At 41.5% G+C, this 27415-nt stretch overlaps 1 protein-coding gene across 41 annotated transcripts in view; it reads right to left on the reverse strand.

Annotated features, from left to right (window-relative positions):
• Nucleotides 1-27415, reverse strand: part of MBNL2 (muscleblind like splicing regulator 2) — a 100792-nt gene that overhangs the window by 52671 nt on the left and 20706 nt on the right. For 28 of the 41 annotated variants that reach the window (XM_015851564.3, XM_085535976.1, XM_085535972.1 and 25 more), the window contains one exon: nt 13569-14424. The exons of 10 other annotated variants lie outside the window; for them this stretch is intronic. In XM_015851564.3, the coding sequence (XP_015707050.2) occupies nt 13569-13742 (174 nt within the window). In that variant the 5' untranslated portion in view covers nt 13743-14424. The remainder of the gene's footprint in view (nt 1-13568; nt 14425-27415) is intronic. 3 more of the 41 variants (XM_085535967.1, XM_085535956.1, XM_085535974.1) reach the window with 1 other exon arrangement.

The following is a 27415-nucleotide window of genomic DNA, read 5'->3' on the forward strand; positions in this document are numbered from 1 at the left end:
CAGCACATGGTTCTGGCCACAGCTTTTCCCTTTCCACATACTTCTGTTATTCTTCCAAATGCTGTTGTCCCCTCTGTGTACCCTCATGGCACACACAGTGATGCAGCACACTGGGCTTAGGGCTCAGCAAAGCCTAAGCTGGGGATGAGCTGCTTTGGCCATGTCACTCTCCTCCTCTGGGCTGCTCTCCTCAGATCTCATCTCAGGTGATAAAGCTGTCTGCAATTGCAAACACGCTGGGATCAACAAAATGTGCTAGGTATACCACTTAATTAACTTGTGTTGAACTGAGCTAAAAATCAATTTACCATCAATTCTCTACGGCCTCTAAAGAAGCAACGTATTTATTAACTTACTGCACCACCTTCCCATTTGATATTTCCAAGTCTGCACCAATAAGTGAACACACTAAACAGAATCTGGCCACATATATTTTTATGAAATAACTTGCTACCTAATTAGCTAATGACAGCATTTCTTATTTCATATAACAAACCTGCTGCCTACTTTCGCAGCCCCCATTTTCACGTGCATCACCAAACCAAAGCACACCATGATACTACAGACTCAGATCACAGCAGACCTTTTCGCAGCATCCTGGGTTGAAGGAAAAAACAACTATATAGAAAGAAGAGCCATATTCAAATAATAACAAACTCCCTTACTCATTAAACGCATTACATATATCGTAGCAGCTGGCATGCTGAAATATCCAATAAAGGAAAACCTGCTTATAGCATTGTTGGTGCTTCAGGGAAAGCTGGCTAAATGTATTTTTTACAATAGTACTTGTTTAAAAGACCATCTGTGCATGGAACAGTAAGCACTAAGCTGCACTGCAAAAATATCCAGTTTGAGGGAAGAAAAAAGATACACAAATAGTTCTTAGGCCAGTCCTAAGTAATGCCAAAGACCAGCTTATTCCTGCTCTGGGACATAGGAAAAGATGCGGGGATGTAAAAATGAGATGCAAAGAGCTCAGGACAAAATGGCATATGGCTCTTCTATGAAGCACTGTCACCTTTACTCATTTATTTTTTTGGCATCCAGTAGCTGCCTAAAGTAAAGCTGGATAATGAAATCAAGAAGTAGAGATGGTCACTGCAAAGCCCCTCCTTCCAGAAAAGCTCTAACCATGAAGTCTATACAACTGCACCTTATTTTGCTTTCTCTTGCTGCCTTTTATGAATTTGTTCTTATAGAATCATAGAATTCAGGTTGGAAAAGACCTTAAAGATTATCAAGTCCAACCACGACCTAACCATACTACCCTAACTAACAACCCTCTGCTAAATCATGTCCCTGAGCACCACATCCAAACGGTTTTAAACATATCCAGGGATGGTGACTCAGCCACCTCCCTGGGCAGCCCATTCCAGTGCCTAACAACCCTTTACATACAGAAGTGTTTCCTGATATCCAGCCTAAACTTACCTTGGTGCAACTTGAGGCCATTTCCCCTCATCCTGTCACCTGTCACCAGTGAGAAGAGACCAACCCTGCTCTCACTGTAAGCACCTTTCAGATATTTCTTCCCACACAATAACCAGCTTCAGAAAGGTGTGTTGAAGCTGACCCTCACCTACTACCTGGGATCCCCCTGTTGCCTTGTACACCCATCTAAAATAAGACCTAAGCCTGCACTCCTACTGGAAATTTCCTTCTTGCTGAAGAATAAGTAATGGCAAGTCCCGATGACTCAATACGATAAATCTGATATTTGAAAAGGTCAAGAAAGGAAAATACCACGAGAACTACACTTGAAAAGTAAGTGGAGGCTACAGATTAGAAGCAATGACTGTGAGCAGTCCTCTGAAACAGCTGCTTCCCAGTAAAAAGACTGTACTTAAACAAGACAGCTCTGTGAGCACTGGGACAAACCAAGGTGGGGATTTTACACATTTGATTGCAAATCCCCAAACCTGACTTCCCTGTGAATAACTGAGTTTTAAGAGCCCCCTATACTCTCTGGGAACAAGAAGTAGACTCCAACCAACACCTTTTCTTCCATATGGAAGTGTCTGTACATCCGTCTCTCTTTTTCCCCTCTTCTATTTGGCTCCCTGTTTTCACAAAACTTGTAGGAACTTAATTATCCTTGAGACTACAATCTCTTTGTCAAACTTGGCTGAATTTGGCCGGTGGGTTCAAAAGTGAAGGGGGAGGAGGGAAAGAGAGGCAGTTTGATTGCATAAGCCTCATTTCCTCAAGAATCCAGGCTACAAACAATTATAGCCAGAAGGTTCAATTAAAGAAAGGGAACCGCAGAGTTTCCCTGCACTTCTAACACAGACCGGTTCATGCATACTAATCAGCCAATGCTGCTCTCAGTGAAGTAATGAGTGTTTTGCAGCAAATTAATGTTTGTATTGATTTATGCTGTAGACTGTTGCAGGCTGGAGCTTCAACAGCATAAACATGTTCAATACACAGCACAAAATCACCTTCATACAAACACTGATCTTTACAGGCGCACACAGATACCGCATCTCTGTATCTATATCCACATACCTCCATCTCTGCACATGCAAATCCCATGTAATGCTGGCACACATCATATTGACTAGCACTATAAAGCACAAAGGTAAGATGCATTTTAGAGAGTAGTATGCATTTTCGTGACACTATCAAATCCCCTAACTTAGGGGACTTAGGAAAATCATCACTAACACGGTCTTTGTAAAGCAAATAGTTTCTCTTTATTTTGTATTAGAAGTCAGCTATGTGTTGCTACATCTGATGGTACTTGACACATGGTCACATCTGTGATAAATGTGAAGTGATGGAGAATTATGCTCCCAGGGAGTGGGGTTTGGTTTTTCAAACTTTCTTGGTTTTTCAAACACAGAGACCACGTCCTAGTTAATTTCTAGTTTTAAAATCTTCATTAAGGAAAAGTCAATTTAAATTTGCAGAAGATTGCTCATCTTATTTTTAAACGGGCCGAGTTCACTGTCATAACATCCCTGTGCCTGGAAAGATTTCCCTTCTTGTTATAGATAGCAGGAGAGCCTAGTTACATGGGTTGCATTTATTTCAAGTTAATGAGTTTAAATTAGCTGATAACATTACTAATGGTGAACTGTAAGTACATGCTGAAATTTTTCCTCCTCTGCTTGCTCTACCCGCCAACATTCTTCTGCTACAGAACGCATCTATTTTTCTGGGTTTAGCCTATACCCCAATTTTCCTTTCAGCCAGGTCATCAGACAAATGTACTGTCCATCTTTTTACTCAAGGCAGTCAGCATCACGGTCTCAATTTAGTTGAGCAGCTAATGCTGCCTCCTGAGATGGGTTTCAGTCAGTTGCCATAGAGAAGTCAGCAGAACCATTTGGAGCACACTGAGACATTCCAGGTTTCTGCACAGTGCCAACAGATATGACACACTCTTCTGACATGTCATTGGAAAGCCATCTAGGGCATCTCAAACAGCATGAGGTTCCCCTGTTGTGGCCAAAAACTCAAACCCAAAGATCTAGTCCTTCCCATTGCAAATAAGTATCCATTAATTTTATAGTGATGGCCTAGTCTAGAAAGGGATCTTAGAATAAAGGGTAATATATGTCTCTAAAAATTCACATCTAGCTAGGAAAGCTGCTTTTGTGAAGTTGTTTACTTGGCTGAGGGTGAGTGCTGGAGGAACTGTTCAAGAGCAGCCACTGTGGCTTAGTCTAGCATCTGACATGCTGGATTTACATTTTCGACTCACTTTGAACCAATAGAACAAGTCCTAGCAGCTCCATTCTCAGCTTAGCCACCCAGTTCTTCTGGCTACTACTTATCTACACCGTTGCCACCAGGCTGACAGTACGACAACAAATAAAATGGCACACGAACCTATTAAGAGATGCATCTTTGCAGAATGCTCAACTTGAGGCCCCAGCTGAATTTCACATAAAAGTAAATAAATCAGTGTTTTACAGAGTTCAGAAGGTGTCTGGCCTAGGGAACATGAAGTGAGGTAGGAGCAGCACAGCTGTAATGGGCGGCTGGCCCAAGCCATCCATCCAGCTACAAGGACAGAGCATATGGATTCCCAGGTGGGAATCTAATCCCAGGTGGCACAATATGCTCTGATCCACGAGAAACAACATGCTGTTGCGGAAGTAAGCAGACACACATGATTTCCTCTTGAATTTTAGCTACGGGACTGATACCTCACACCAGCCTTTCAACACTAAGTTCCAACATCTCTAAATTATAACAGCTTTCCTTTTTTTTTTTTTTTTTTTTTTTTTTTTTTTCCAGTAGGTTTTCAATGCAATCCACCTCCTCAGAAACAAGGTGCCAGTCTCTGTGCGAGATGTGAGTTGGGAGAGCAGGATAGCTGTCAAGTGGACTTGCAGATAAATAGCCTTTTCTGATCTTTTGCTATTAAACTTATCTTTCCAGTCTTGAGGAAGTCTTTAACAGGAACACAGGTCCGGACTCTACCAGGCTTCTACATCAGGAAGCTCCCTGTATCTGAGCACAGAGCTGTATTTTATACTGATAATGCACTCCAAGTATAACAGCTTGGGAAGAACAGCTGACTCCTGAGCTGAGAGAAAGCTGCATACTGTGGGCCAAGAGAAAAAAAAACACACAAAAAGACACAACAAAAACAACAAAATGAAGCCTGGAAAGAAAGGACCACCTGCCAGAAAAAAAGAAAGAAAGAGAGTAGGTGGGAAGACCTGGAGAGAGCAAGCCTGTAGGAACAGTGACCTGAGTTAATAAGGAGCGTGGGGGAGGAGTGGGCAGTGAGCAATTGCTCTTGTGTTCAAAATCCTAGTGATGGGATGAGTCAGAGACTGATTGAATTATGCCTTCACTACACCCACAGACCAGTTATTATAATGCTTAGGGGAGTACGGGTTGGTGCAGCAACAATAACTGCACAGAGAATTAGTGGGTATGTGAAGGACCCCCAAGAGCATGAGAACATCTGCCCTTCCACACAATGTTTCCCACAGCTCTAACCAGTCTGCAGAGTTGTTCCTCATCATTCAGACTGAGATTGAAAACTGAGTGGCAGCTGCACCTGAGATAAAGGGGTATGGCAAAATACCTAGGAATATTCTTTGTCAGCCTTTGCTGGGGCTTCTGGAAGCAACAAGCTCCAGGAATTAACTCAAGCCAGCATGGTCAGTGACCAGGAACTACAAAAAGAATAATGTGGGTCCCTCAGGAAAACGTGATTCACTGAACAAGAAGATATATTTGTACTACATCCTTCAGCTGCTGTTCTTTAAGTGCCTTTTCCTTCAACCTTTAATGCTTCTGTTGCTCATTCTCCTCCCCAGGCCATAGGACCTACTCAGCAAGTTCTACCACTGTGAAAGCTGCCAGTAAACACTCACGAGCTCATTCAGGTAGCCGTAACGGGCCCAAGGAGGCACAAGCTGTTGCAACTGGTCTTCCAGACATGAAGGGCTTCTGCTTTGATCACAGCAAAGCTCAATGATGACCAAGGGTGTTCCCAGACCCTCTGAGCAAAGGAGTTATCAAACAGCCCGACTGGGTGGATATCAACTGACATCAAATCAAAGCAAAGTGTTGGACTTTCCCAGCTCTGCTGGTAACACAGGGTAACAGTGATGGTCTGGATAACTTAGTGCTCACAGTACTGTTGCTATGAGAGACAAACAGAGAAACAAAACAAGGCCTGAAGGAAACACCTGTTCTTTCTACAAGACAGAAACACTGCCTACACAGTGAACTGCTTCAGCTTCTGCGTTCTTCACAGCTCCAGTTTGAGGGCAAAACACTCGCTCCAGAAGTGCTGGTAATAGGTCAGGACTTGTTCCATCCTAGCCACTGTGCTGCTGCTGCCCTTGCATTGCAGCCCTACTCATGCAGACTTGGGCTTTGGCCTGTGCAGGTTCAACTCAACTGAACCTTAATTTACACTAGATTTGAATGCAGTTCTTTTCCTTTCTTTTGGATCATCTCAAACAAGTTGTGTGGACGAACGACTGATTACTTGAACAAAGCCAAAAAAAAACCAACTCAGTTAGGTGTGGCAGAATATAGGATGGGATGCAACCATCTCTTTCAGCAGCAGCTCTCAGTTATGTGTGTAATGAAGTTGTGGCAGCCCTTGCTGCAGCATGTTGTGTGTGCTGAAGAGATATGTGGTTCAAAAAGCAGCAGGGCAAATCCAGGAGAAAGATGTTCAGCAAGAATTAAGTACAACCAGATTGCATCTGGCTCTCAAAGTCCCTGAGCAGCAGACCAATGGCAGCTACAAGAGCACTCCAGGAGGCCATTACATGCTTGTACGCCTCTTACTACCAGCCCTTCTGCATCTCTAAACCAGGCTTTGGTCTGACCCAAGGTAGCCACAGCTATTTTGAACAGAGAGGGAGCCCACAGAGTACTTCTCAGTTGGCTAAAACCAGCCTTGATTGACAGTTTCACCTCATGCCCACACTTCTCTGCAATTCAGAGACAGGAAAGCTTCTACCAGGTGCTGCCAGATTACCTGTAACTTGTTCACATGCGGTTTTACTCTTGAAAAGCATAATAAGAAGTGACACGACTGAACCCATCGCTTTGCCTTTCACATGGATAATTCACAAAGAGGGGACCAGGATTCTGAATCCTCACCTGAACAGTTTTGGGCTGCAAATTGCACATGCCCAGATCCTAAACTTATCCATCTGACTGCAATTAGGTCACTGTGCAGCAAAGCTGGCTGAATTCATGGGCCCAGAAGGAACAAACAATGCTGTCACCCAGGAGAAATGAGTTTGCTCTTTTCAGTCACTCTTCTCTTGTTCCCACCAGCTGTAGGCATAGCCCTTGAACTCACCTTGTCTTTGAACAGCGTCACACCACATAACTGTGAGTTTTAATTGTGCCAGTTAAAACACTATGAATGCTCATTTACATGCTCTCTGGTACAGACAAACCCAGCTGGTCACTTCTGTCTATGGCATGCACTTACAATCTGTCCAGATTCCCTCCACTGCAAAGTGAGAACAGGTATCATCTACCCCACCGTGTGATAAGATCCCAATTCCTTAACATTTATAAAGCATTTAGAGATCCCTAAAAGAACTGCAGAATGGCTAACTGGCACATCCTAACTGTGAGATCACTCCCTTACAGACAGCCTGCTCAGTTTACAAAGACTTTTCCCCCTCCTTTTTCTAAATAAAACCAAGTCCTTCTAACACAGATTCTTTTTAGTTTCAGATATTTCAACAAAGTGGATGTTCCTAAAATTTCTCTTTTTTTCTTTTTTTTTCCTGGAACCCTTTTAACTTGGTAAACAGGTCTACTGTGTACAGCATTCAATTACCTTTTATTCCGTACTGCCAAATGAGACCAGATAGGCATGTTCTTAAAAGGCTTTCATGAAAATGCAAATGAACAGTTCACACTAGTCTGCTGGCTCAGTAAATAGAACAGTTCAATGTATTTAGACACTAGTAAATAGATTAGAAAAAAATACAGAAAATCCAACTCCAGCCATAAAAATGCTTTCATTTTCCTGTTGCCACCATAAAATTTGCAGTGACAGTATCTTTAAGATATCTCCTCTGTTGTCTGTACTAGCTTAGACAGTGTATCCTTCTAGTAGTCGACTGGCAGAAAAGGTCAAGAGAATTCAGACTGTAATTTAAAAGCTAGACTTGCCTGAGAACATGAGAGTCAGCTCCTGCTGAAATGCACAGGGACATATTTTTACCTGCCAAGCTTCTCCCCTCTTCCTCTCACAGGCATTAGTATTCATTTTAATGTGTTTTATTTAAGTTTTTTTAAATACAGCAAAGCTCTGCATGTTCTCATCCCTAGAGATTATATATTAATATTCCTTTTAAAGGATTTTGTTCTTTACCGCTAGCAGGACAAGCAAGTCTTGAAAACAGGTTTGCCTGCTTGCAATGCTGAACTTGGAGTACTCTGCATGTGACATATGAAGTGTTCTATATTCAGGTTTTTCACCTTTGAAGAATTAATCTACTTGAACTGAGCAAGAAGTACGAAAACACAAACAGAGGAGTTCCTGAAATTGAAACTTCCCCTTAAATAGGCCTCATCACAAGACCCAAAATCACTGCAGCATCCAAAGGGAAGCTTCTAACCAAAGGGAAGCTTCTAAGGTGAAGCAACAGTCCCAGAAAGGCTTCAGTATGGTTTAAGGCAGCAGACAAGGCTCTGACTGGCAGTGCTTCTTCAGTAGCTTTCCTGTCCAGCAGCAAAGGCTCTGGGCTTCTTCATGTAAATACGCCTTAATCCACGTCAGCCACAGGCAAGTGGATTAGCTGGGAGCCACTTTCATCCTGGCGTTAAGCTAGTGGGAGCCACTTGCCTGGTTCAATTTCAGGTACTGCACTGGCTGGCAGAGCAGTGAAGGGCTTCTGATAGAAGGAGCCCAGATGCTGGAGGATATGCTATCTGTGAAGGGTTAATGGGTGCTTATCTACTGACTGCTGCACCAGTGCCTACAGGAAGCACAGGAATGATCCCCTACACTCTTAACCCCCAAAGTACTCTCTGTAGTTCACGCCAGGCTCTGTCTTCAACCAAACAAAATACGCCAAACACTATCTGAGAAGCCCATGTGGCAGGAGCTGGCATCAGCAAGTTTCTGGCCTGCAATTGAACCAGGCTCATTAGTCCTGAGCTATTTCTGTTTAGCCTGGAGCATTTCACAGGTGGAGGATATTCAGAGCCTAGACAGTGAGCATTTTGGATCTGAAAAACTGCGATCAGTCCGAGGGGCGGTTGTTGCAAATTTTTCTGGGTTTAAAGCCAAGTATTACTAGGACAGGTATTCAGAGTCAAAAATGCTTTCTGAGTTAAAAGCAAACAACGTTCATTACATTCTATTGACCTTTTACTTGGAACCAGCAGACCTACAAATAGATCCCTTTAATACGGGAAAACTTGGATTCTGATGCAATCCTGTTACTCCAGAAGCCTGGGCCTACAGCCATGGCACGATCCCTGCAGAAGCAGCAGAGCTCTGCTGGTCCTTACAGTTGCTCCCTTCCGCCAGCAGCAACTGCAGCAACAACAACTTTGTTTCAACCACAATCAATTTCCCAGCCTGGATTACTGCACAACCACGAGACAGCAATGGGGGCACAAAGAAGGATGTGGTGCAGCCCACAGCTAAGCATCCCTTGGCTGTGATTATTTCCTTTCTTAACACCAGCTTTTACTACCCTTAACCAAGCATGAGGCTACAAGCAGAGACAGTGGAAATGCTTCTGGTCACAAAATCACAGAAATATTGAGGTGAAAAGGCCACCTGCTCCAGCAGCAGCACCCAGAGCAGGGTGCCCAGGCCCATGGCCAGGCGGCTTCTGTAGAGCTGCAGGGAGGAGAGCCCACAGCCTCTGGGCAGCCTGTGCCAGTGCTCCGGCACCGCACAGCGCAGCGCTGTTCCTGGTGTGCAGGGGGAGCCTCCTGGGATACAGTCTGTGCCCACGGCCTCCTGTCCTGGCACTGGGCACCACTGAACAGAGCCTGCCATATACAGACACCTCACTGCTCCCTCTCCTGTCCCAGATAACCAGAAGGAAGAACACGTCCGGAGGTTCATGTTCCTTCTCTGAGCATAAACCTATATGATTTGTGGTTCAAGGACAGCCACAGCCTGAGTGCTGTGTATCTGGTGTCTGATTTCTTACAGAGGTGCTGTAGCTGCTAGGCACCACATAAATGTAATACCTCAACCTTAGACTAAAAAAATCCTGCTTCTTCTCCGGGTAGGAAGGTATTTATCCAATGACACTCAACGTACTCACTGTAATTTATTTGTACAGCAGATGCACCGAACCAAGACAGCAAAAATGCTAAGTCTCCAAAGCTCTGGCTATTACACAAATAAACTCTAAATAATTGCCCGCGTTAAAGTATGGTCCAATATTCAGTAAAGAAAACAGCTTCTGTTTTTTTTTAATTAAATCCTGATTTTATCTATAACTCTGGACTGTTTATTTACATAAAATGTTATCCCGCCTGCTGAATTCCAAAGAGTTATTCTGAAGCCATATGATTAACGCCAGCACTTCGGAAAGCCACGCCATCAGATAGATTTATGTGGCTAACAACAGAAGCCTCTCCACCAGCAGTATAAACAAATCGAGCTATCCAGACACATTCTTGCCATACGTGCATCAATTTACAAACACCCTTTGGAATCATGCAGATAACGGATGCAGGATACTTGCTGATACAGCCCCGAGCCACGCACTCTCAGCGATTCCTCAAAGCCCTCCATGTACTGAAGGCTGGGCTCTGACTGATGCTGAGCTACGCAGACATTATCAGTGACTGCAGACATTATCAGCCAGCTTGCAGCGGCCAGCAGAAGGAAACCTGAGCCTCTGCTTCTGTGGCTTCAGGCCGCAATTGGGCTTCTCGTTCTGATCCCATCTTTACCAGCAATTTGATCAAATGAGCTTGACAAACACAGCACAGGAGGCACGGGTGCCTGTTCCCTTCTGCCAGCTGCCTGGGGGCAGAGCTACAGAGCAGAGGACAGGACAGGGCAGCTCAGCTTTGGCCCCCAGTGCCAGGTTTGGAAGTGCCAGCCCATCAGAGCTGGTGCCCTACTGCACAAGGACAAAACGCGCTTGTTTGCTTTGACTTTGTTTTTAAAATGGTTTCGGACTTCTTCTCATTGAGCAACGATGCTGGTTGTCAGCAAGTTATCCGCAGCAATCCCTCACTGCATTATTAACTCTGGCTGCAACACAAGTTCCATTTCTCGGGTGGTGATCATCCCAGCACAAAAGCCTCCAGCTCAAATAACTGGTGTCAGAGCCTCAGGCACCCTGCACTGTCAGGGCAGGTGAGCAGACAGCACAAGCATGCTTTAGCTCTGAAGATGCAGTAGCAGCCTCTTGCCCTGCCAGCCCCTCTGTTACAGGATGAAGAGAGCTCTCTGCCCCACATCAGGCCTCCTGCCCAGCAAGGGCAGTCATGAAGGAAGCAACAAAGCTCATTGTAACCAGTGCAGCTTTGTAACACCAATTCCTTCTTTCTTTCAGAAAAAGAAGGGGTGCACACACTCAGAGCACTGAGTTTTAGGTCAACTGAGCTTCTTCCTAGATTTGCTTTTATCTATACAGCTACTAGGATTGTACTCCTAAACTCTGAAGCTGACTATTGCTTTGGCACTGATTTGCCTCATAGAATCAGAATGGCCTGGGTTGAAAAGGATCATAATGATCACCTAGTTTCAACCCTCCTGCTATGTGCAGGATCGCCAACCACCAGCCCAGGCTGCCCAGAGCCACATCCAGCCTGGCCTTGAATGCCTCCAGGGATGGGGCATCCACAGCCTCCTGGAGCAACTCGTTCCAGTGCATCACCACCCTCTGAGTGAGAAACTTCCTCCTAATATCTAACCTAAGCCTCCCCTGTCTCAGTTTAAAACCATTCCCCATTCTCCTATGACTATCCTCCCTCATGAACAGCCATTTCCCTTCCTGCTCATATGTCCCCTTGGGAGGCCAATTGTATGGCCAAGCCTTCTGTTGTTTAAAAACTCCTTTGGTCAGGGAACCAGAAGAGTGTAAGAATGATTCTCCTCTCACACTAATCCCCAAGGTTATAGGGATAAAATGCCAATTCAGGTTTGATGCTAATAATGAAGAATTAAGCTATGTCTGACCAATTCAAAATCTTACAGTTCTATAAACAAACACTCAAAAAAAAAAAAAGAAAAAGCCTTAGTTTTAAATTAAAGTTCTTTGGCAGCCTGTAAAATGTTTCCTGAGTCTCTATAATGGGGAAAATGTTGTATCTGAAATAATTCCACCAACTTGATTATTTTCTATGAAAGCTACTTACTGCCCCTTTGCTGGCCTGTCCATTTAAGAAAAAGAAATCATCCCACTGGCAAGTGACCAACATACTAGAACATCTACAAAGACGCTGCTGCAGTTTATCGTGCAGTAATCCACGGATTAAGGTCATTAATAGCACTCGATGTGATGACTCCAAAGGTGCTGTTCTGGTTTACAGGACAGACAGAACATAAACCCCTCACAAACACTTCCATCAAGTTACCTTTTTCCAAGTCTTCAAAAGAAGAGGAAATCAGAACAGAAGTGATGAGTAGTAGAGCATTTTGTATCGTAACTAAAAATTTTCAACAGTATAATGGAATTAAATGAACGTTTTCAAGTAACATGGAATTTTCTTCTCATTCATGCTGATACTGTGTCATAGCAAGAGCTCTCAGAAAGCAACTGAAATTCTGATCTATGGACCTGAGTTTAAAAACCAGCCCAATACATTCCCTACACCCAAAAGACAAAAGTAATTGCCTAAACTTTCAAATTAAAATTTCAAATGGTTAACTTTTCCTGGTCATTATGTGTACACACGCACACAAAAAAAAGGGTCATTTCTTTCCTTCTGTTGACATGAGAATACGAACGCATCTTCACAGAAAACACTGTGTACTCCTCAAATCCCATGGGGTTATTCACAGTCTTCTCAGCAGAGCAAAATGTTTTTGCAAAACTTTTAAAATAGCTTTCTGAAGCATGTATGATGTCATTAGGAGGTCACACAGAGCTCGTGGTCCACCAGTATAAGTGCTAGTTTTCCTCCACAGGAGAGAATCATAGAATCACAAGGTTGGAAAAGACATACAAGATCATCCAGTTCAACCGTCCTCCCATCACCATTACTACCACAGGCCACTAAACCATGTCTCGTAGCTCCTCATCCAGATGCCTCTTGAACACTCTCAGGGACAGTGACTCCACCACCTCCCTGGGCAGCCATTCCAGTGCCTGAACACTCTGAGATAAAAAGCTTTTCCTTATGTCTAATCTAAACCTCCTCTGGTACAACTTGCAGCCATTTCCTTGGGTTCTGTTTGTTGCCTGGGAGAAGAGGCCAAACCCCTCCTCATCACAACCTCCCCTCTGGAAGTTGTGGAGAGTAATGTGGTCTTCTTGAGCCTCCTCTTCTCCAGGCTAAACAATCCCAGCTCCCTCAGCCACTTAAGACTCTTAAGACTTGTGCTCCAGACCCCTGACCAGTTTCATTGCCCTTCTCTGGACACGTTCCAGGGCCTCAATATCTTTCTTGTAGTGAAGGGCCCAAAGCTGAACACAGTACTTGAGGTGCAGCCTCACTAGTGCTGAGTACAGAGGGATGATTACCTCCCTGTGCCTGCTGGCTGCACTATTTCTAATGCAGGCACTCTGTATCCCTTTGCTCCATTCTAAACTTAGATGGCTATCTATACTAACAATATGTACGTAAAAAGCAACATTATTCATTTATCTTGGAGTCTACAATACAAAGGGTAAACAATCTGCTGTGTCAAAATTGAAGCGACGGATAGACTTTTGTTACTTTTGTTGATTTAAATGAAAATGCACTACAACATATTGACACTGGAGAAGAAAAATCCTTAGAAAGAAATCTTTTCAGAGCTTCAATAAACAAAGGTTAAAACAAGTAATGCTTGTATTAACATACATCTTACCAAGAACAAACCAAAGGATTACTTTCTGATTAGCTGCAATTCACTTTCAATTTTTGCTTCCAATACAATACATCAGCAATACATTGCAACATGCAATTCTCTTCCTTACCTTTAAGGAATCAAAGCAGGCAATAACTCTTCCATTTTCAACCTGGCAACTTTTAGGGGGATGTGCAAATTTGCATTCTTCATCAGAGCGTGAACAAGTTCCCCTCTGAAACTGTCTGCACACTTCTAACGTTAGCCATTTTGTATCTCTTACAGGAGCGACATTCAAAGCCATGATGAAAGGCTGATGTAGAACTTGCGAATTGCCGTCAAGTGAATTATGCCAAAGAAATTTCCAAAGTTACTGATGAAGGAAAAAGAAAAAAACAAGAAAACAAAACACAAGAAAAAAATAATAATAATTCCAATTTAAAAGAAAGTTTGTTTTTTTTTTTTTTCTTTAAAAAATAGTAGGGGGGATGATTAATGATGTCCAACTCACACAACACTGAATAAACAGAGCAAGTTTATCAGCGAGCAGTCACTCATCAATCATTAAGTCCCGCTTGTAGACTTTTGGCCGAAGAAGATCATGCTCAGGAGCATTTCTGTCTGTAAAACCTGTGGGTCCACTGATTGTATCACTGACACGCCAGTTTCAAGTGCACGTCCTTCAATGCAATGGCACTCTTGGATGGAATATTAGTTCGCCGCAGGTCGCTTGCTGGTACCGATCACACAAGAAAAGCAATGCATTCATTTGTTCATGTCCCAGTAAAAATAATTCCTTCTTCCTGCTTTTATGGTGAGTTCAGTTTCCCATCAATTAATTGGCAAATCAAGACAGTTGAGGTATCTTCCACCACAGCTAAGGTCAAGGCAACGTCTAGCTGGCAAAGACAGTATATTGAAAACACAGGCGTAGCAGTCCTCTCCCATAAAAGTGACTTCACAAAGGCACTTCTTAAATCACTGACCTGACAAAAACAAATATAATATCAGTTCACATCCAGCTCGTTCACATCAACATTATGAAACATATCACTGCTTTTTATCGGGTACTCTAAATATCCTACCGATACTTACTTCTATTTCTTTTTCCAAACAAAATCAGCCTCCTTCATCAAGTAGACAAGGGAATAGCCAGCTGAAACACGTATTGCAATAATATTCTAGGCAGCAATCCAAAAGTTGGGAATGATTTAAATAGATGAATGTGGCAGACACAATAATTAGGCACACTGGTTGTGAAACAATTCAATCTAACGTGCTTAGTCTCCAAAACAATATACAAGAACCAGTTTCCATTAATTTATCATTTGGCCCATTAGATTGTGTTATTTCATCAGAAGTTGCTACTTTTTAGTTGTTCTCCCTTAGAAATGAAGATGGTAGCGTTCTGTTTAGATTTCTCACCTCTCTCTCTCTCCCAAAGAATCACCTTCACACAATTACAGGAAAAGAAGTTCACATTGCCAGAAAATAGAATGGTTCCCTGGTAAGCCAAAGGTTGTTTCAAAAAGGCTTCACAGAAGATCCTCTGGCGAGTGCTTTCTAATACAAAGCAGCCCTTATCTGATTTTTTCTTTTATTAAATTGGCTTTCATGTACCTATACAAATACATGGTTCAACACCAAAGCCTAAGAGTTTTTAATACAGAACTTAAGCTATTTTAGGACCGTAAAATACCTAGGCTATTTTTCAGATAAACAGGTTGGAAAATCAAAGGGTTAGACATTATAAACAGTTCTTAATAAATGACTATATTATACACAGACAGTGAAATCACGGTCATGAGGTTTCCTTCTGTTCAGCTTCAAAGGAACACACAAACTTCACTTTGCAGATAACAGCCAGAAACAGTTGATGGATTATTTTTATGCAAGAAGAATAAAGAAAAGGGGGAAGATTGGAATAAGTGATGTTTTAAAATGCAGCAATAAAAATAGCTCTGAAAACACTGTCAGCTTTCCCATGCCAAAATAATTACCATTCTGTGCTTAGATTCATTTGATTTAATCGAAGCCAGGACTGTTAGTAATGCGAGTAAGAATTACTCACACACTGTTTCAGGAACAGATTGTAGTTCTGACTTCCAAGTCTTTGCATCCAAAGGCTCTTCTATAACTAAGTAACACTATCAAAAAACACTATTTGCTGTGATTGATACCTATAACAAAATTTGCTACTACTAGCATGAATACGGGTAATGAAATACTAATTGCTCAAAAATTTCATTACAGAATTCCATATCCAGAAGATATCTATTAAGTCTGAGAATTAGAACAATTTAATTTAGTATGTTTAGAGTGAGTATATTTGAAAGCAATTCTACTCAACCGTGCCACAATACAGCATAAGAATTGAACATTTATTTAATTAAACATTCTAACAGCGCTGTCCCACAGCATCAGTGAAGAGTGGGGTGAAGCTGAAAACGCACAAAGAGGTGAGAAAATACTTGGAAATGATTAAAAGGAAAGAGGGGGGGAAAGAGAGGGAGGGCCTCTCCAAAAAGCCTGTTGAGCTGATAATTTGTCAGCCTGATGATTTAGCTGGATAAATGCAAAAGAGGAAATATTCTTTCGAGAGCCACACATTCAAATTCAGAAATGCCAGTAGTGGTTGTCAGGAATACATGTAAGAGATGGACCAAAATTTTAGGATAAGGATAAATGCTACACTGCACACAGCTCAAAGTCATGAGTAGTAATGCTCCTGCTGTGCTGCACACTACTACAAAAGACTAGGCTACTTTTCAAGTAGTAGGTGTGAAGACTGAAGAAAAACAGGCGTTACACGTGGTGGCAAAGCAAACATGTTATATAAATGGCTGTAGCCATGGTTTTTACAAAAATACTCACAGCAGAACCACACACAAGATTCATGAGACTGAAGCAAGAACCACCCAGTGTATGGGGCGGGGGAGTAGAGTGGAAGAGGAATGAAGCGCAGCTTCATTGTACTTCTCATCTTCTTAATATATCAACATCCTAGTAGACACTTGCTGAAGAAAGGGAAGCATAAGTTTTTTCTCAGAAATCTCCAAAATATCACAATGTGACTTCTCAGCAAGGGTTGAGGATGTAGCAGCTTCTACTGAAATAGGCTTCAGAGGAGCCTGAAGGAGGACATGCCTTCCTTAGGAAGCAGGCACCAACACAGGGGGGCACATGGGGACCATTTCTGTGTCCAGTGTATTCGTGGCCATATCCCAAGCAGCACCATACCTCCTCTGTCCATCACCTATCCCTGGAACATGACAGAGTACTGTTTGGAAAGATATGGTTTGAGTGGAAAGTAATACGAGGAGAAGGTAGAGGGCAGAAACTGGGGAAGAAAAATACAGGAGGAACCAAGGATCACAGGAGTTCAAGAACGTGAAGCAAGAGTTCAAGAGAAGGAAAATATAGGAATAGAAAGCAGGAAAGTGAAATGGCTCATTATGGAAATGGAGGGAAGGGGGAAGGATGGAAGGGGTGTTATGGGGAGTAACAGAAAATTATGGGTGTGAAAGAAAGTCAAAAGGGAAAAAAGAGAACACTGAGAGGAAAAAGAGAAAAGGGATTTTAGAAGGAAAGCAGAAGATACTATGGTTACAAGGTGAACTGATTGAACTAAACAAGGGAAAGAAACATAGTATTTATGAAAGAAAACACAAATGAAATGCTCTTAATAAAAAAGCCTCAGTAAAATAACTGTCATACCATAGGCCGTTACTAACACCACAGTACACTCTGGCCACTTACTGCAGAGCACATCCACATAGAGAACACTGAGACCCTCCAGCAAGAGTAAACTCTGTCCCTCTAACTTCAATTTCTGTTCCAAAGTATCAAACTGCCCTACTAAAATCAACAGGACCTCACCAGCCTATAGCACTTGGCACCAATTGGGTTTCTAATCCAGGTAGAAAGCTTTGCTTTTTGGTTTGCTCAGGGGGGTTCAATTTGTTGTTCAGTTGTTGTTAAATGAAATAAATTCAAGGACATTTATTTGAAAAAGATATTTAGTTCCAGATCTCTTCTTTCAGATAAGCATTACTTCCCTTTTGCAGAAAGACAGCAAGACATGGAGGAGTGGGAGCCTTTTGCCAATTTCATATTCTCCTGAGATAGCAGGAAAGAGCCTGTCAGACTCCAGATCTGCCTTCTGTTTTAAATCATTTTTCCTTTTCCAAGTTGGCAAATAAACCTTTGCAGTAAAAATTACAACAATAATTTAAAGATCCTTTTATGTATCAAATAATGCAAAGCATACAGGTGCTAGAAACCCCACAAAATCCTGCTAGTGAATTGCTCAGCTGGAAAACAGGAGCTTTTGCTAGAAACACAACATAGGCCAGTCTGACTTTATTTATAATATTATGTAGTATCTGTGTAATGGAGAAGCTGAGGCTTCCTGGGCATGGTATGTTTATGCTTCTGTTAATAAAACACATCATAATGATCTAAGTATAATTATGAAGTCTCATCTTCAAGAAGTCATGTCTGCAGTAAAGTCACCTTCCAGTAAAGAAGCAGAGTCACACCCACAGTCCACCCTATGTGGTCCAAACACAGATCTCCAAAAGAACCACTAAAGTAACTCTAAAGGAATTAAAAGTTTTCCACTTAACTCTTTGAGAATCAACCACCCTGAAGTATTCAAACTATTCAGTAAGAGAGATATCAAGAACGGGACTTAATTTATTGCTGCTACTGTCTAAGTTCATAAACACGATCCACATATTTTTCTATACATGCAATGGTAAGTACTAAGAAATTCAGGAAAACCTCAGTTACACCAAAGCAACATTGCTAAGTACACAAACTCTACTTTCCCAGCAAGTCAGTAGAGATTTGCTAAATATATTTAGTTTTATGAGTTCAACTGTTTACAACAGTTTGCTTAAGAAAAAAGAAAAAGAAAGTAAAAAGATAAAAAAGAATCAGGAAAAAAAAGTCCTCTTTGAGGCACGGGACAGTTGGAGGTTACTAATAGGTTACTAATAGGTTACTAATGGGTTACTAATAGGGCAGGAGTCTGTTAAAAGACAGAAAATATGAACCTCCCCAAATTCAGTTCAATGCCGGAAATCAGGTGGGATAAAGCTCACTTTCAGGACCTACCTACATAGTCCCCAAAGAACTTCAAGCTGAAGTTTTAAGCTCCGGATAGGAGTTGTAGGAAGTTGAGAACAGCTACCTCACAACAGTAGGCATCGTTAACCATAACCATCACAAGCTTCACTCTCAACGATGCAAGTTCATGACCCAGCAACCATGTCCCAACCATGTATTGGTCTCACTCAGATTCTCATGATATTCACTGAGTTCCAGCTATTTGACCAGGAAGTAAACTTATCTCTAAGAAATATTACCATCAGCTTAGTCATCCCCTTTGATTTGGACTTACTAGTTTAAAACCAGTGATTTCAGCAGGGATTTCAACATGGGACAAAGCATAACCATTCAGAGAAGTGCAGAATTCCATTGAATTCATACACAATTCCATTACATCCAAGCACAAGAGTTAACGATGTGTCCTGTTTCGTGGATGAGTCTTCAGTGGCTAGTGATATTTGCCAAGTAAAACTCGCTTTGCCCTTTGCCATGGTAAGAGTCAACACCTTGTGGAGAGATTCCCTGTACAAATCTAATACGTAAGGGATTTTTCCATATGAAGCAGAATCATGATGAGTTGCATATTTTACATATTTATAATGGAAATTCAGATATTCAGAGGACAGCTATTGAACATGACACCTCACCCTCAAGGCCAGAAAAAAGTATGCAAATCCCATGAAGCCCTACCTCTGAGTTGCAACTCTACTTTTAAAGCACTCAGGACACGGCTGTACAACCAGGTTTCACATCAGTCCAATGATGGTGTGACTTTACTTCAGCTTTTCACCTACTCCTTACTATTACGTTCCTTTAAATGTCATTTTTTGCACTATTTGTGCTTTAAATAGCACCCCAGGCCTCCAAAACAAATAGGAGCTGCAGATCAAATGACCGCCACAAACCCACAAGCACACTCCAGCACCATTTAAATGCCACATACCTGCTGTTTCCTTGACTCCCCAGTACTGCTTTCTGTACTTCTCCCTCAGGTCCTCTGCCAAGAAGGCTCAGGAAAGTGAGGCTGCAGTTTAATCCTGGGCTAAAGGCAGGCATAATGCTCCACATGACAGCAAGCTGATCCTGTGTACTCTCTATCGGTTCACATTTGTCTTTCTAAAGTTGACTTTGTTCCAACAGATTTTCTGACAGCTCACAAACCATTCATTCACAGCACCTCACATTACCTGCTGGATCAGCTACAGACAGCATTCCCAGATGAGGAATAGAGTCAAAACAGTAGTAAAAAGCAGGCACAAGCACCAGGCATGCCAGCTACTTCAGCAGAGCCATGCCCACATCTCCAGACTTGCTGGGCCTGGCACCATGGTTTGCTTTCTGCTCCCTTCATGGTCCTCCATCTTGGTGCTGCAGCCCACATGGCTCCCAGATGTAAGGCCCTACATTTACAATGCCGTATCAGACAAAATAGGCTCCCTGTCCCTGGAAAGTAAGGCTGACCAAGCTGGTTTAAACCTCTCTGTGAAAAATCCCCCACTAACCAATAGAGAGAGGTTGTTATTTCAAAAGATGCTACAGTGAATGGATGAAAATTATTCTACTGACAAGCAATGTGACACTTGGCATGCTTGTTAATCATGTCTGAATAAATCATGTTCTTAAAGATAGAACGTGCAAGAGATTTTTGTATGGTATATAAGCTTTTCTCACTGCACTGGCCCACCAGATTAGGGAACGAGACTAGAAAGTGATAAGCAACATAGGGGTGCCCCTCATCAGTGAGTACAGAGTCAGTTTTATACCCACACAAACAACAACATTCAATGGTAGTAGAAAGTGACAAATCCATCCTTTTTTCCCTACAAATTTCAAATGACACTTTGAATATTTCTCCAATCATTTAGAGAGCTCCTCCCCACAACACTTCTTTGAAAAGACAGTAAGCAGCTTCCATTCTTCACTGACTAAACCATTATTGCTCAAATGAGGAAGGAAACACAACTATCCTATCAGGGAGGAAGCCTGATACTTGAAAGAGCAAGTGGCTAGGAGCCAACAATACTAAAAATCTAATCCCAGTTCCTGTATTAATTTGACTTGAACTCTACTGAAGTCAACCATGTTCTGACTTACAAAAGAGCCATTACTTATGTTATTTGCTTGAGTTGCAGATAAGTTTTTCAACACCTCTCTGTCTGTTACACAACGACAGACGAACACTCGTCACGTGTAATAGAAATGGAAAACTTGCCAAGAGTCAATTCTAACCATTTTGGTTACTCTGACAGAAAGCCAGAGACGGGCTAGGAAATGCTGGTCTGTTTTATTTGAACTGCGCATAACCTCCAAATATCAGTTTTGATGAATGAGCCGCATTCTCCTTGCTGAGATCACTAACGTGCCATGTTGCTCCTTCTGGTGCTCTGAGCTTCAGGTTTTTTAGTACGCTCTGTGCCACTTATAGCATAATGCTGGGCTTCTTACAAAAACCTGCTGTGTGCTTTGAAGCTGGCAGTACAACATAACACCACCCGTGCCCTCTGTCCCCTGGGAAAGAGGTGAGGAAAGTGTGCTGCCAGCTGTGAAACAACAGCCGCAGCTCAGGACCTCTTCAGCAGTCCCCTGCACTACCTTGGTAATGGACCGTGAAGTATTTCTGCTGAGGTTCAAGGCTTCAGGTGAATAGAAGCCATAGGAGTATTTTCTAACATCAATGTGTTTGTAAGTCATGCTAATAAAACCAATACTCACTGTGCTGTTAAAATACACCTGTAGAAAATAGTTATTCTTCTAACAAATACTTGGTTTTTATCATGATTTTAAACCTGCTCCATTGAACCTTCACATTCTTTCTTGGTCCTCATTTTCTTTTTGTGGTCTGTAACTTAAAACACTTCTTGTTTTCAAGCCCAATGAAAACAGTTTTCATCCCCTAGCTGCACAAATTCATACATAACATTCTGCTCCCACCTTGACAAGGGGCTAAAGCAAATCCTGTTTCTGTGCCACTGAGAGCAGAGTTAATCATCCCTGGCAGCAATGACGTTATCTCTTGGCCTCTGGTGGACACCAGTGTTTTGCTTTTAGCAGAGTGCACCACGCAGCAGTTATTAATCAAACCTGGTTCCCCAGGGAAGGGTACCCCAGAACATTAGGAGGTCCTACACATGCCCAACTGCAGAAGCACATCAATGTTTTTAGGACTGTAAAAATATTCATAGAAGAGCGTGTGTATATACTCCGAAATTATTTTAGAGTCCTGGATTGGCATGGAATGAGTCCGCGATCAAGTGACTGCGCTCACCTGCCAAAGGATCGGCAACACGCTGTTACAAAAGAGCACAGTTTTAAAGAGCTCGGGCTGTTGTCAGTTTTCTGTTTTCTCTTCCCGGGTTTCACACACTGAGCCCAGAAGACAGAACTGCTACAAAGGTATTTCTTTATGTCACAAGCAGTATCCCCCTCCAAGGTGAGAAGGGGCAGCTCTGAACGAACTGAGAACACCATGTAAATTAAAATATGTTGAGCTTGCAAGCTAAAAATACACTTAAGACAGCCAATAGCATTATTAAATTCCAACAAATGGAAAGCTGTATGGCACATTCAAAAAAGCTCTGGAGGAGAGTGTAGCAAGAGCATCATCTAATACTATTAACCTCAACCATCTCTTTGGCGGTAAATCCATTCTGACAAACATTCCCTGCATGAGCTCCAAGAAACATCACTGTCCAGAGATACCTGCATCTTCACACCACTTTCTCCATTTCTATTTTAACTGAGGATACTAAAAAACAGAAAGGATACCTTTGCAGGCCAGCTGAAGCGTCCATCTAGCCCAATATCCTGTCTCCAACCATGGCCAGGAACCAGATGCCTCCTGAAAAGTACAAGAACTGGGCCAGCAGAGCGTGCATCTCTTACTGATGCATCTGTATCTACCATACCTCACTGGATTTTTCTTCCATGGATTTGCCTACTCCCTTATTGAATGCTGCCCTATCAGAGTGTCTTTCAGCATCAAGAGAGAATTGTTTTCCATTTGCTGACAAAAGATTGGCCCCTCTGAAGAAGAGAGTTGATATGGAAGGAAACCCATCAAGATTTCAGAGATGCACGCATGTTCTAAAACAGAACATGTTGCTGTGAAGTAAGGTGACTAACAAAAAAACAACCCTTAACTAAATCTGTGTTATTACTGCCTTTTTACTGCTCCTGAATGAGTTATACCTTTTCCTTTCACTTTAGTGGAACTTCAAGAAGTGCTTTTAAGAACTATCAGCATGGGAAGAAACACCAAGATCCCTTCTGCATCTTCAGATGCATTATCTAAAAGCAATGCTATGTTTGTAATCCAGTGGGGAATCAGAAAGAATAAGAAAAAGTCAAGAGCACATCTGAAAGATCCAAAGTTGGCACAACAACTGTGCCCTGCCAGACCCTAAGCATTTCACAACAACCTCAGGCACATTTTGGAGGCAACTCATTGCAATAGGAAAGTGCCTATCACAGGAAAAATAAATAATGCGTATATTGTATTTGCTTCTCAAAGGGCCATCCAGGCAACCTTTAACCAGTGCCCACTGAAACACAAATATTCAATTTCCCTTTCTCTCTCCATTAGCGGTGTGCATGTATCATACAAACATAGTTTTATTTACTTCCAGAACTAAAGAAATCATCATGAGGTTGAACACATGCAAGCTTTTTACTTCTTACATATCTCATGGGACATACTGCACAGCTGGATTAAATGTACGTCAGAATACTTTATATCTTACAGCAGTTAAAAAGATGGAACAGAGACCCAACTTCAGCGTCACCTATAGAGCATCAGACTGTTTCCAAGTGTCTTCAAAAGCACTTCTATTACGTCTTTACAATGTAATTAATGTTTTTATGCCAACATTCAAACAAATGGCAAAGGTTTTAAATAACCTAAGCTGAAACCCTTCACTATAAGGCATTTCTCAAAGACCCTTCATCATTGTGAAGAAATGTTGCTTTCTTCAAAGAACGTCTGCTTGTTTGTTTCCATATGGCACCAAAGTGAGGGGGATGAAGAAGGTTCACTTGGTCTCTTCTGAAGATAGTGTTCTGTTCTCAGTGTATCATGAGTTCAGAAATAGAGGGCTCTTCCTCAACGATTAGTTTTGCAACTGACAGTAAAGCATCAACAAATTGCTCTTCTCAAAGCACCTGCGAGTCTGGTGAATTTCTGTTTTCCATGAAATCTTGAAAACTTCTATTTTGGTTCAGGATTAAAGGATGCAATTACAACTGGAAGGAGTGAGCATCAAGTCCTCATTTTTTTTTTGATCTGATGAAATCGGTGTTTGATCTGCAGCGCTGACCTTTCTTTTCGCCTGAGCGCTGATTAGGAAGTGCTGACCCAATAAAAATAGGTCACATTGATCTTGGACCAAAAAACTCACCACCCATTGGCACTTCAAGAAAGTTACTTTTTAACCCAGTTTCATTTTATAAAATAATCCATTTTTTAAGTAAGTAATGGAAGACAAACCATTTACAACAATGGATATGGAAGATACATGGGAACAAGCTCAAGAAGTTTATCAGGCTATGGTACCAACACCAGGTAAATTCATACTTGCTTTTCCAGCCACATGCTAAGTTCAGCCATTTACAACAGTGAAAATGGACATAAACCACTTTCAATATTTGTGAAAGAAAAACCCTTGTCAGGCTGATGTAAAACCAACTTTAATGTGCAGAGCCTTCTTTTTCATTTCTGCTGGCTTTGGAGCTGAGATGAGCGTGGATGCAGGTAACAGTATTGACTGGGTATGCAGCAACAGTCCAAGGTTATTTGGACAGTCCAAGGTCATAAAGAGAGCCCCACACATAGCCTTGCTTCAAATCAATAGACTGTATATTTTTTTTTCCATTATGAAAACAAAAATTGCTATTTTAACTCAGATATTTGACACGGAAAGAGCACAATAGGAAAAAATGTCCTTCCTACTCTCCCTAGGACTTGCCGAAAACTTTCCTGAATGAAACCCAGCATCTCAATGCTTCCATTGACTGAAAGGTGAAAATATCAGAGAAAGAGGTATTTTAGCAATACTGAAACAATTACACCTGTATGCTTTATTTTCATATGGCAGAACCATTATACTGTGAAATATCATCATGGGTAAGTACACAGCTCTTTGGGAGTACATTATAAATTGTTTCTTGATATGGAAGCTGAGAAAGTTCTTTCATCCTAGGGAAACAAGGAATTACAGCATTTTATTTTTCCATGAAAATTTCCACTAAATGCATTTCCCAGAAACGTTTTGATTGAGCACTTTTCCAGCCCTTTGTCTACTATATATCTGCTTACCTGTAACTGCAGAGATTTCTCTCTCCTGCTGGGACTGCTAAGTGCAGCCTGGTGAGCACTTCCAAAGCAATGGATACGCTCATGACACCAAGTACAAGCAACCGGCTTTTGGCAAGAGAATGTTTCTGCTCAACTTGCAGCACAAGATTTGGACTGTTTAATATAAGTCTCAGCAGTCTTGTCCTTTTCAAAGGTTTAATTTGTTTGTTGTATTTCAAGCTTAGTCCCAAATGGGTATTTGAATGAACATTTGGTTTTGCGTTCTATGGTTTGCATTGCCTTGTGTAACATCTCTGTTAAACTGTAACACAAAAAAAAATCCCTTAAACTTGCACAAGCCTCACTTTGATAGGCAGTACTGTTCTTAAAAGCTTCTTTTTTTTTGCCTTAAAGAAATCTTTCTGTGTTACAAGTTCAACAAATAGCACAAAAATGTTATGGATTTGGTCAAACAAACAACACCAAAAACATCACTGTGAGATAAAACATTGTCTGTTTATGAACATTAAGAAAATGGACTGCTGTGATTTTACTTCTACTTCAGAAAACAAGCCTGCAAAAAAATGACTTAATAATGACAGATTTCTGTGTTGAATGTACTTAATTTTTATGCAGTATTTGCTTAGCTTGTAAATGAGAGATTTTATCTCATCTGACCACCAGCCATGAAACTTGATGTATGAAAAAAGAACTCCTATCACTTCAAGGACAAAGCAAGCAGAACATGAAATACCAAATCAGACTAGAAAAAAATAAAATAAAATACATGTCTACTAACTTCTTCTCAGTCAGAATTATGCCCTCAAGTGTGCAACTGTGCAACTTTCATGTGCTGCAAAGCATATATCACCAATATTTGGCTTTCACAGAGACTTTCAATCTATTACAGTGTATAGACTCTTGAAAACCTTAAAAAACTATTTGTAAGGTCCTTCTACACATTTATCCCTTTGTCTGTCATCTGAAATAGTAGCAACCATAGTACCACTTTAATGGAACTGAATAGAATTGCCCGTCTGCTACCAAAAGAACACTATAATAGTCTGAGAGAAATGAGAGAAAGTTTTTAGCTACAGCGGTATTCTAGTTCCACACATTCGGAATGTGTTAGAAACACAGTTCTCTCCATTTACATCTTAAAATGTTTTTGTTTAATCACTGCAGTTTTGTGATGTTAGATGGAAATCCTCAATTTAAGATCTCCTCCACCCCAGCCCCTCTTTTATTTAACTTGATTATTGCCAAGCTTGCTGAGAAAGGAAAAATCTTTAGAACAGCCCTGCCACAGCGTAAGGCACGGCACAATCTAAATGTCATAACTGAAGCACTGGAGTCAATGCAGGCACATAAATCAAAAAAGATGAGCATTTTTAAATCAGTAAAGCAGAAACTTGTCTGCTGTTTCTGTTCTACTCAGTACATCTTTCAGGTAATTATTTTTACCTTCCAGATGAAGCGTTCCCAAGATGAAAACTACCATACTTACCTTTCCCCTAAGTAAAAAGTTACATTAACTTTTTAATGTCTGATGACCAAGAAGAATGAGATACATTTGGCTGTCTTTACCACAGCAACTCACTACTACTAAGACAGTTTTAATATCCTTTATCTTCAAGAAAATAACCTATACCAATTCCTCTCACAAGAACCCTTAAGTTCATGGATCTATTGCACAATTCTCGGTAGTAGAGCTAGCTCCCACCCCTATCAATGGAAGCCTTTAAAACACCAAGTGCACATCATAAAGCCTTAACATCTACAAATATGTTTACAGGAAACTTATCAGTTTTTATTAAAAATTACAAATCTGACAACCGTGGCGAAGAGCTGAAGAAACCACCAATCCCAAAAAGCTCAGCATTAAGCAAAATGAAAGCAAACGATTCAGTTATCTTTATAATCTGATGATTACTGTGGGACTTAACTCTCACGATGATAAGAATCTTACGGATGTCAAAAGGAATTTAATTAAAAGAAAGAAGTAAAAAATGTAAAGTACTTGCAGATGGCATGAAGGCTGAAGGCTGAGCAGAAGTTCTGGGTCAGTGAACTCTACGAGGCTCCCCATCTAAGCAAGCTCGCGTGGCTAAATAGCATACTTCTCATAATGAGCTCTGTTTTTTGTAATGATGGAGTTTACCAACAGAGTATCCTCCTCTCCTTTGCAGTACACCCGTGTAATCACTGAAAGTCTGCGGTTAAATATTGCCAAATCACACCTGGAGCCAACTGAGAGAGTTACAAAAGGATCTCATGACAATGAGTACAGTGAATGACAGTATGACATAAGAACTTAACGAAGGCAAAATAATGCAGATGAGGGGGGAAAAAGTCACACAACAAAAGTAATTAGTAATACACATAGACCATTAGGTTCAAAAAAGACCCTACTAGAGAAGAAAGATACTGTGGGACCCCCTCATCTTAGAGCAGCAACAGCAGAGCTGGAGAAGAAGAGTAATGATAGCACCGTCAGCACTACAAAAAGGCTACTAAACACAATTTCTCACTTGGAAACTCCTTCCCAGAAACCCAGTGACCAAAAGCTGAAG

Source organism: Coturnix japonica, chromosome 1, assembly GCF_054131305.1.
Source record: "Coturnix japonica strain WE chromosome 1, WE-NBRP24, whole genome shotgun sequence".
In the NCBI taxonomy this organism is placed as follows: domain Eukaryota; kingdom Metazoa; phylum Chordata; class Aves; order Galliformes; family Phasianidae; genus Coturnix; species Coturnix japonica.